At 31.5% G+C, this 12009-nt stretch overlaps 1 protein-coding gene and 1 long non-coding RNA gene across 4 annotated transcripts; one reads left to right on the top strand and one right to left on the bottom strand.

The window, feature by feature from the left end:
- Nucleotides 1-5786: 5786 nt before the first annotated feature.
- Nucleotides 5787-6574, bottom strand: LOC122608643 (glycine-rich protein 2-like). Its single transcript, XM_043781736.1, has one exon. It carries the CDS (start codon nt 6455-6457, stop codon nt 5891-5893), a length of 567 nt encoding a protein of 188 aa, XP_043637671.1. The 5' UTR covers nt 6458-6574; the 3' UTR covers nt 5787-5890.
- A 3429-nt stretch (nt 6575-10003) lies between these two features.
- LOC122607768 lies at nt 10004-11311 on the top strand. Of its 3 annotated transcripts, none has more exons than XR_006325093.1 (2): nt 10004-10487; nt 10710-11311. It is a non-coding gene; the product is annotated as an uncharacterized LOC122607768 (long non-coding RNA). The 3 variants fall into 3 exon arrangements; XR_006325094.1 differs by having other exon boundaries at nt 10004-10619; XR_006325092.1 differs by having other exon boundaries at nt 10004-10627.
- The last annotated feature ends 698 nt before the right edge of the window (nt 11312-12009 follow it).

Genomic DNA, 12009 nt, shown 5'->3' with positions numbered 1-12009 from the left:
TTTCTACTATTATACTTACTTTTATATATACCTATTTAATGTTGATTTTGTATATATTATTAAACATTATAATATCTTTTAAATGTCATTTTTGTATATATAGTTTTTATACATAATTGTTTATTGAGTTTTATACTTATTTTTATCATATTTTATACTTATTTTTATAATTACTTTTTAAAATTTGTTTTTTATAATTATATCTTTATATTACTTTTATACTTTTCTTAATAATTATTTTTAAAGTTTTATTGAAAATTGTTTTTATACTATATGTTTTTTCTACGTAATCTTTAATATTTTTTAAGTTACTTTTTACACTTATTTTTATATATTTTTTGTTACAATTAATTTTGTACCAGAGACATAATTATCTACGTAATCTTTCATCTAATCTAACAATATAAATATTCTAATAAATCAACAAAACACCTGACACTAATCTTTAACTAACAAAACAAATTACATTCAACAAAGTACTAACTTATCAACAAATCACTAACTAAATATTCTAACAAATTACTTTCAAATATAAACATTATAATACAAATCACTAACTTATCAACAAAACTTACTTACAATACTAGCAAACCTATAACATAAATCACTAACTTATCAACAAAACTAATACTAACAATACAAAAAAAACTTATTAAAATCAAAAAATTAACTATCAATCCTACCAAAACTAATAACAATTAACTATCAATATGACCGGAAAAATACATACCAAAATATGAGATGACCGGAAAAGTTGGGGGAGGAAAGCCGGAAAAAACAAACCGCGCCGCTTATGTGTATGTGATGGCCGAAATAATGGGTTGTTAAAAGTCCAAATGTCGCTGCTAATTATAATAATACGACGGAAAAGTGGCTGGAAAAATTGCCGGAAAACTGGCTGGAAAACTCAGACCCGCGAAGGTGATGGCTGGAAAAATATCCAGAAAATCTAGGTAGGTCGCTGCTAATACTTTGTCGGCAAAAGGATCGGCATAATAGTTGCCCGGATTTAATATATGGGGGGAAATATTTTCATGGCCGGAATCGCAATAAGAAGAAAAAGAGGTGTAACATCCTAAAATTTTTATGCCAATGAAAATCAACATTTATTATAGTTTTATCTTTAAAATAATTTTCTAGTATTTTATTTTTGGATATGGAGTTAATTTAGTTGGAACTTTAGCGAATAGCGGATAAAATACCAACTAAAAGTATCCATGGGGCGTGGCACTCCGGAAGAGTGCCAGCCATCCTCCCAACTTATTACTCATATTTCCACTTCTTCCATCCTTTTTCTTCTCTAATCTTCATGAAATTCCATTACAAACAAAAAAATCAAATCCTCCATTCAAGCAAAGAATTGTTCACTTGGAAATCATAATAACTATATTATCGTGAGGAATTAAATTTGGGAGAATTGAGTGTGTGGATTATATGTGGGTAGACATCATCAAGAGAAAAAGGAAGAAGAATCTGTAATTTCTAACCTTAATCCTAACCCTTTTCTTCAAGGTAATGATTCCTTAACCTAATTTTAATTATTTTAAATAATAGGGTTCATGCAACTAATTGAATGTCGGTTTTCGGGGAAAAATTATTATCTTGCCTTAGAGCCTTTGTTATTACTCAATTTAAGGTTCTTACTATGAACTGAATTGGGGGGTTTTTTTAAAGTTCAGATATTTGCTTAAATTCAAGTTATGGAACTTCATAAATAGGGGAATATTTCAATGAGATGAATATGTAGTAAGGTTTTTCTAACTTGTAATGGTATCTTTTGAGGTGTAGTTGCATGAATGCTTGGCTAAAATAGTTTTAGGTGGCTTTTGTTGTCAAAACAAAGAAAATGATGATTTTGAGTTAAAATATAGTATGATCATATGGTAGAGATTATGATTAGATGGAAATAGTGATTTTTGGGTGAAATGTCATATGGCCATGGTATTATGATTATGAAAATAGTTTTGATATGTTTGTTAACTATTTATGAAAAAGAGATATGGAAATTTTGTTGTGGCCATATTTTTCAGAGTTGGAAATACTATGAAAATGGTGATTTTTAGTATTAAAATGAGATTTGGAAATTGGTCAACTCAAAGATAATATGGGTTTGAATTGGGTAAAAGAATGCTAGTGAATTGTTTGTGTTTGGCTATGGTTAGATAGCCTTGAATATGATGGATGACCTTATATGTGTTTTATAATTTGATTTGCTAAATTGAAAACTCACCTCCTCCGCGATGGAAATAGTAATTTGCATATTATGTAATTCGCGGAGGAGGTGAGTTTTCTTGCATACTTTTATATATGCCTTGGGTCAATTACCATATGATGATGGATTCCGTGTGTGGTAATTGATTTGGTGTTGAGCCTAAGTACTGGCCGTCTTTGATTACGGGCCTAAGTAGTGGCCATAGTCCATGTGGGACATAGCTCATATGGAGCATTGATATTGTTTATTGAGATTGTAATCATTTGCTTATATGGATCCATGTAATGCGTTGGCACAAAGGTAAATATTATAGATATGGCACGACAATGCCATAGTCTATATGCAATAGACCTTTGTGCATTGCCTTCCTTCGTGTGTATAAACGTATGCAAGATTATTCACTACTTTGCTTACTTTTTAGTTGTTTACCCTTTTTATAGGTTGTCCCTGAAGTTGGAAACAAGATTATGTGCTTTGAAGATTTATGTTGATTAGGAAATGTGGAAATGTTGACTTTGCGGTGAAAGTTGGTTTGTGGCTAGAACCCATAGTGACTCCTTTAGACTAATGGCTCTTGGTACATTTGAAGTGTTTTTGGTAAAGTTTTGCCATGTATATTTCTGCATAAAGATGGTTTTGAGTCATGGTTCTTTGTACCTTGAAGTATTGAAAAACCCTAGTTGATGTCAACTTGGGTAATGTGACTCGTTTCGTTGTAAATGTTCACTTAATCAAATGAAAGCTTTCCGAATGTTGAATCATGTGTCTTTATCTCATTTTGAAGTTTGACAAAGTGGTTTAAGGTTTGGAAATAATTGGTAAAAGTTTGCAAGTCATTTGAAGTGTCAAAATTGAGTGTGTTTCTGTCAGACCCAAATATGCGGCGCATATATTGGTACATGCGACGCATTTTTGGAAGTCTGAAGTTTGGGTGTCTTCTGAGCAAAAAATGCGGCGCATGTTTTTACACATGCGGCGCATGTTTCATGTCTGAACACAAATGAAGCGCATGTATAAAAACATGCGACGGATCTTTAAAAAAAAAATTTCCTTATTATTCCGTTAGTCGTAATGTGTCGTTTCAAGAGGGGTATAAAATTTTGGTGTTGATGATAATCAAAGGAGTCGGCAGTTTTTATTCAAATTTTGGGCCTCACTCAACTTTTTGCAGCGATTATCGACGCTAATTGTCTGGTTAAAAGGTCAGCGCCATTATGGCGGTGGTTAGTGGATTGCTGACGTGGCATAACTATTTGCAGCGACTGTCGTTGCAAATAGTTTTGGTCAAGATACCAAAAATAAATGGTCGGGATACGGGTTGCGTTAAATTAACATGTTTAAATCATTGTTAAACATCTTTACTGTCGTGTTCTAGACTATTTGATGTAGGAAGTAACCAAGTTTGTCCTAGAATCTATTATGGGTACCGACCGAACAAAAAAGAATGGTGAAAAACTTAAATTACTATATTCAACTAACGATAACAAATGACCGTTAAACCACACACTCTAATATATCCGGTTAAATTATACTTTTGGGCTAATCATTTTAAAGATGTCTTACTTGTCATAACAAAGTTTCAACTAGTGAACTAAAAAAACCACTTAACAATGAATTGTTTACTTTATTTCGTAGTGGAAAGAGATAGATGTGGCTTTACCTTATTCCGTAAATATTTTTTTAATTTTTTAATTCGAACCTACCTTAGGCGGTTTTTTGTTCACTAGTCGAATATCTTTGAAAGTGATTAAACACGTTGAAATTTACCCTGGTATTATTGATCTCTTATATGTTCTTCCCCGGTGATTTTAATGGGGAAAACTCCCATCTAATTGTGTTTTTTTTAGGTACAGTGATGATTCAAGTTTGAAAAGTATATAGAAGGGAACGTTTGAGATCGATTAATTCACTACAATAAATTAGTCATTTTTACGCATTTTACTCTACGAAATTTTAAAAAAATGCATGAACAAATTATCTACATCAATAAGCGCAGACAAATTCATAATTAAGTTTCACATTCAAAAGTGTGAAGAAAAAATGTTCACACCAATAAGTGTACAAATTTTATAATTTTATGCACTTAAAATGTGGACATCATTTTTTCACGAGTGCATTTGTTTAAAATCACCCGCGAATAAATAATCCTTACAATTAAGAGTCCGTACAAATATAATATTGTACATATTAGTGTGTAAATATTTTCTTGACACTAACGTGATACTTTTAACTTTTTTTCACACTTTTATTTAATGTAAACTATTTATACACATTTTTAAGTACAAACAAATTAGCAAAATTTTATGCATTTTTGAGAAGGACATAGAATGAGGTGTATATAAACAACAAATTTGTTTCATTGATTTCATCGATCATAAACGATATCATTAAAAGACTTGCGTGGCTTGTATGTTATGATAAGTATTCAAGTGATTGAATTTTTTTTTCCTTAAGTTTCAAACTTAGATGTAACCAATAACCGGAATACCGGATGCTATAGTTTTTTTCCGAATATTCAGACAGTAAGTGAGATCAGAAAAAAAATCACAGTATAATAGTGAAGTGTTACACGTAAAACTACGAGATATTGAGTCATCACAAGTATTTAATTTGTAACCACGAATCTTTAAATGATCGATAATGGTATACATGTTACTTCATGTTTGAAATTTTTAAAAAGTTCAAATATTTTTCAACAATGAATCTTTTTATTATTCTTAATAAGACTAAAATAAGATGATTTGTAATTAAGAAGCTAACTTTTTTTTGTTGAAAGGTGAATTTCGCTTGTAACTTCGTGTCGCAATTCGACAGCGAGAGGTCTAGCATATGTTTTAACCGGGTCCGCGCTAGAGAGCTCACTCGAAGTAGAAATGTTTATTTCAAAGACCCAATGGGGAAAAACCCTCTACTAATCCGCCCGAAGGCACAACGATATATTTGATGATCAGGCGTATTCTAAAAGTTTTTTTTATCAAATTAATTAATTTGGCTCATGAACATGCTACTTGCTAAGTTTACAATAATATTATTACCTGATGAAATGTCAATTTCTATTTGTAGATCATACTCATTCACAAAAATTTGAATTTCAATGGCTTAATTTTCGAAATCAAACACCAGATTCATAATAGTACTGCTATTATTTTCATATAATGTTGCTGCTTAAATCTGTTTTATGCATATGTTTCTTATAATGCTTTATAGGTTGGGGTTTCGCCGCAATATGTGGACGTACATTCATCTAGTTTATGATGCAGTTTTGGGAAACGACTTTATGATGGTTTCATTGCAACCTTAAAATTATATTACTGTATGAAATCTCCTAATTTGTTTCATCTATATCATATCATATATCGTTAGACCGCCACCGGAAATGATTCATTGTGCAATCAATCGGCTCATAAAATAGATTTTTTTTTAGCATGTACGTTATGTAGCTTCTTTATGAGTGTTTCCAAATCTTGGTTTAAACCATATTCAAAGACAAACTTGGATTCAATAAACATAATTAATTAGTCGATCAAAAATGAGTTCAATATAGCATATAAAAAACATGCGAAAAGTTCACTGCTATCGGAAAATTCATTTGTTGCATAAAATACCCCCAAAAATATTAAAGAAACAAAAAACATGTAACGTTTTGTAAAGAGAAAAAATATGGACAATCTATGTTCATTACACTTGGTCATTAGGACATGTTCTTGCAAAATGTCCTTCCTCTCCGCATCGATAACATCCTCCACTTCGGCCACCACGATTGCTTCCTCCACCACCACGAGCATTATTGTCATAGCCTCGATCACTACTACCGTGATAACAATCTCTAGCAAAATGACCAACACGTCCACAGTTGTAACATTCGGGACTAGCAACTCCACCGCCATCACCAATATTGTCACCCTCTCCAAACCTCCCACCTCTTACAGTACTAGCACCGCCATCAAATCCTCCTCTATATTTGCCCCTTCTCCCACGGCCTCCACGTCTTGGCCCTGGTTGATGTGTTCTTGTTCTACCAAGAGCCACAACCTCCACAGCCTTTTTTCGCCCATCGTCACTACTGACATCAATTGAAAACTCTACTCTTTGTCCATCTCTAAGGAACCGAAATCCCTCGGCCTTGATTTCCGTCTGATGGACAAAGAGATCATCACCACCCTCATCTGATGGAGCAATGAACCCGAAACCCTTTTGGCCATTGAACCACTTCACGGTCCCTTCATATCTTGTGATTTCTGCCATGAAAACTACTGAAAATACACAACTTAGATATAAAATATATATGAAGAAAAGTAGTGAATAGAATTTAAAAATAGATCGAATGAAATTTATCTGTTTTAAGAATTTAGGGTGGTGCGTGGATAATTATAGTTTTGATTGGTTGTGATCTTGGTCTTTGGCGGGCATTGTTTTATGACCGTTGAATTTGGGAGTATAACGAATGGACTATAGAAAGTATTAATAGGATTGGGTTCGTTACTTTTCTAGTACTTAATTGGTACCTACAAAAATAAAATAAAAACAAAACAATATCATTTTTGTTATATATATATATATATATATATATATGGAAAAAGGAATATAAGGCTGTCCGGCACCTAAGCTTAGGTGTGGAACCTCTCACATACTAATATTTTATTATTTCTTGTTTAATGAATAAATGCATTGAACCCCATGATTTTTATGGATTAAAAAAACAATGTGTGAGTGTTCCACACCTAAGCTTAGATACCCGACAGCCTTATCTTCTTATCCCTATATATATATTGAAAAGTTATTTTGAGAACCCTTTTTTTTTGCGAGAAACTTTGATAACTTTTCAAATCTAGCCCAACCGATGATTATTCTTTACATGAAAATAAATTTTTGATTATTTTCTGAATAACTTATGTGTAATTTTGAAGTTTATAATTGTGTGGAGGCATGAATTATCATCCGTTATACAATTATGTGGAGATTTGGATTCTTTATCACATGTATACGAATATTGCTATGATTACATGTGATCGACTTGCATACATGTGATCATAACAATATTCGTGCACATGTGATCAATCCAAATCTCCACATAATTGTATAACAGATGATAATTCATGCTCCACACAATTATAAACTTCAAAATTACACATAAGTTATTCAGAAAACAATCAAAAAACAACTTTCATATAAAGAACAATCATCGATTGGGCTTAATTTAAAAAATTCTAAAAAAACAAAGTTTTTAAAATAACTTTACTATATATATACTCATTTGGCCCTTCACTTTCCAATTGCTCCTAAATGTATATATTGGAATACATGATTACTATTTCTTCTCTTTTGCTATTTATTTCTTTTCCTTCATAATATTTCATAATAATGAACGGGTTGTTGTTTACTCTCATTATAATCCATGGTCATGGATTTACAACATATTATCAGCACATGAATACATATTTTTTTCTATATATATATATATATATATATTATGGAAAGAAATAAAAAAGGGTAATGCTTTGAAAAGAAAAGGATCATGAAGAACTGAATTTGCAAAAATATATAGGGATGAATATAAAGAAAGGAATTGACTATCCTCTTTTAGGTAAACATATATAGATGCATACTTCGATATTTAAAATCATACGTTGCTATTGTTTGTAGCCACATGAGATTTCAATATGAAAATTATCTGTAAGCTTAATTTTAATCTTAATTTTTTATGTACTAGATAAAAGTTCCTTTAATAACTTATTGACGAATAATAACTCTCAAATATTACTTTTGTTTTATATTTTGACTTAATTACATTTTTTTTTCCAATCACAATTGTTACACTTTTTAATTTTAACCAATAATAATTCTTGTATAATAAATCAAAAATAATAGATTATATATATATATATATCCAATAAAGTAATAGCTAATATATATTCTAATATATTGTTTTAATATATATATATATGGGGTGTGTGTGTGGGGGTGTGTTGTGATCATTAGAAAACTAAAACATTCGTACAAACTAAAAACTGATCAAAACACACTGTAATCTGAATTTTGTACAATGCGTTTTTAATTTTTTTTGAAAAACACATTCTGTTAAGTTCATATCAAAGTATATTTGATTAATTATCTAATTTTCATGCGATACTAAAAACATATTATGATTTAAAACTTAACACAGTGTATTTTGGGCAATATTCTAGTTTTCACACAAATTTTGGTTTTCAAATGAAAATTTCATATATATATCTATATCTATAAACCCTTATAAAGGGTATTGAGATTAAGATTTAAGCATATTTTTTCATACCTAAACTACCCCTGGCCCGTTAAACAACCCTATTTCATTCGTACGATATCCCTCCCCTTTCACTCTGTCTAAACTCCATCTCCGAAAACCCTTTCCTCTCTATCGATCTCCTGCCAACATCACCACCAGTTCGACCTCTTTTCCCACCATTAGTCACGTCGCAACCATCGACGCCACCACCAACAATCACCACCATCATCCCTGTTTTATATGGGTCTTGCCTATTGACATAAACCCGGCACCGCCGCCAATCACCACCATACACAGATTTGATGTATCGAAAGTAGAAATCCTTCTATTTTGTATAGTCTTTTAATCTGCTTAATCAATTATTTGTTCCTAATGTTGTATTTTTCTTTTTTCCTTTTTACAGGTTTGGGATCGAGTTAGGTCACTAGCACCGTACACGACCACCCTTCCTTATCTTTTAGGTTTCTTAATCAATTATTTGTTCCCAATATTGTAATTCATCTATTTTTTTTTTTCATATTTGGGGTCTCATCAATTATTTCGTCCTAATCTTGTAATTATTAATTATTATTGTTATTTTTATTTTATTGTTTTTAATAGATTTTGGTTCTTATGAAAAAAAGGAAGATTCATACATCATTCAGGTTTTGCTTTTTATGTTTACAAACTACTTCTCTCATTTTTTGCCAGGTAAAAATACTAACTTTTAGGGTTTTTCATGCTACATAGGTTCAGGTTTTATATTATATAAACACTAAATCTGATGATAGTGGTGATTTGTATGAACTTTGTTATTGGATAGTGAATGGTGCTCAACCCTCCACTACGAACTCTGCCATTTCAGATGATCAAGCCCCGTTGCCAATGCAGGTTCGAATATCATACTACATACTATGTAATAACAAAATGACAAGATTTAGGATTTTACTCATGAATAGGGCCATTTCAAATTGTACAGGTTCCTTAGTTTTATGCCCATTTCTGGTCTATCTAACGTCATTTAGGTAAAAAGTTTTTTTGCTTATAGCTTAATGTTTGTATATGAAAGGGTTGGTGGACTGCTACAATCAATTTTAGAGATATCAAAATGGATGGGTCGGCGTTGTTGGGTAATGCACCAAGACTGTAATAGGTTATATTTTGTTTGTATCTTAACAGATTTCTAAGAAACAATACAAAATATATACTCTGATAATTGATAAAATCTGAAGTAGTTGATAAATTTGTAAGAATTAATTACAAAATATATAATCTGATATACCCCATTAGAAAATGTGTTAGGGTTTTTAATCATCTTTGTAGTTGACAATTCAAATTATTATTTAATGTGAGCTGGTCCATCATATAAAGTCTGTCTTTGCAGTCAGTAGTGCATTTTTGTCCCATTTGTGAACGCACTTGGATAAAATCAGAGAATTTAGCTAAAAGGTAAACAGGTCAAAATGTAATTGAAAGTCTTGCAACCTCTTAAGTTCTATTTATATGTTTCATGTGGTAGATCTTGATTATCATGGTAGATTAAAGTTAAAGATGATATAGATTATTAAAGGTACTTTTTTTTTTATCCCAAATAAAGCATGAACTAGAATTTATTTAGGGGATTAGTTGATTGAAATAGATCGTATGTTAACCTTGTGAGGCTATGACTCATGATTGGGATTTTTGTTATTCCCTTTTTATCTAATTTTTATTTTTAAAAACTATTTGTCATGATATTAGCTTATTGATCTCTTTTTTTGTAGGTTTTCTCTCTTTCGAAATCATGACATTAGTTTATTGATGATGCTTTTGTACTAATATTCTCGACATTATATTGATATTTGTTTATTGATGATGGGGATTTGTTTATATGAATAACATAGGATATTGTTTTTGGTTGGAATTCAAAATATTCGCAGGCTTGATTAAAGTATTGAAGAAGCCTGAAGATAGAATGTGTGCGACATCAGTATTGAAGCAGATCGTCCTTGGCCTTGAGCAGTTGCTGCAACTGCAAGCTTTTCGTTGTGGCGGGTAAGTTTATATGGTTGAAGAGAAATATTGGAAAAAAACCCTTTTAGCATGGAGGATGTGTTTGTGGATAGACATAAAACAACCCACCTGTGAGAGGTTATGGCGATGCTCGGGTTCTACGTGCAGGATAAGGTCTTGAGGTGTGAACGTGTTTGTTCCCTTTTAGTATATAATTATTGGGGAAAAAAAAACTCATGTAGTATAATTGCTTCTTTTCATCAGTTATGGGACTGTGAAGGAATGGTTGTTATGTAATTGCGGGCGCATGCTACTCTGATGGTCAAGATGGAGGATACGAGACCTTATATGAACGTGATAACCATTCTTATTTGACACCAGCCTTTTCTGTTCATAAAATTGCAGCAGGGAAGATGGCAAGTGTGTGGAGAAACAATAGCAAATGTAGCAAGTGGATATGCAAAAATCTCTTTAGGGTGAAGTAGCTTAAACGTCTTACCGCACTACTTGTGTTTTTAGCGATGTTAAATTCAGGTATAAGAGTTTACTCAAATAGAACTCAACAACCACCAGGTGATGATAATTTACTAATGTTGCCTTGTTATATCTATCTCTAAGGGTGATCAAGATGCTGATTTTTTGGAAGAGGGTGAAAGAACCACTATTGGTCAGTAACACTTTGAATAGGCTTCTCAGTTGAACTATTGGTTGGAAGTAAGATGCACTCCATTATATGATCTGTTTCACAATTTCTTGATGTATTTACTGAATAAAATCTCCAATAATTCACTTGTGTTTCTTTTAAGATACATGTATGTAATGTTGTTGCCTGGTTGGTTAAATGCTCCATCCTTTTATGAATTGAATGCATGTCTAAATATTGAAGTTGGTAAACAAGTACAGCTGATATAGGGCATAACTTCCCGCATTGTTGCGTGTTAGAGTTCAAGTACCAGCTTGCAAAATAACATCCTTACGGCATATCGCGTGTAGTAAACAGGCGCCGCTGCAACGCGCGGGTACTAGGCTAGTATATATATATATATATTTTGAGAACCTTTTTTTCGAAAAACCATGAAAACTCATAAATTTATGTATTTAATCATATGTTTTTAAAGTTAATTCACATGTGAAACGTTATTAAAATGTATGTTGTAAAAGAAATTTCAAAAAAACACACTTCAGAATAGCCTTTTGTGAACTTTTGAATGAATTTGTTCACGCTTCTGTTTACATGTGAACAAATGGTTATATATAAGGTTTTGGAAAAAAATTTCTTTTGCAACATACATTTTTATAACATTTCACATGTGAATAAAATTTGGAAACATATAATTCAATACATATTTTAAAAGTTCTCACGGTTCTTCTAAACAAAAAGGTTTTTGATATATATATATATATATATATATGGGGGAAAAGAATATGAGACTGTTAGCCACCCAAGTTAGGTGAAAAACCCCTCACATACCTTTTTTTAAAGAGTAAAAATCATGGGGGGCCATGTATTTATTTAAAATATTAAAATATTAGTATGTGAGGGGTTTTTCACCCAAGTTGAGTG

This window comes from Erigeron canadensis, chromosome 7 (assembly GCF_010389155.1).
Source record: "Erigeron canadensis isolate Cc75 chromosome 7, C_canadensis_v1, whole genome shotgun sequence".
NCBI classification, from domain to species: Eukaryota; Viridiplantae; Streptophyta; class Magnoliopsida; order Asterales; family Asteraceae; genus Erigeron; species Erigeron canadensis.
Note: the sequence above shows the minus strand (reverse complement) of the source record. Positions and strands in the feature narration are given on the sequence as shown.

Bases quoted from the DNA above. Each gene is read 5' to 3' on its own strand.
- LOC122608643 (XM_043781736.1), bottom strand. From the start codon at position 6,457: ATGGCAGAAATCACAAGATATGAAGGGACCGTGAAGTGGTTCAATGGC.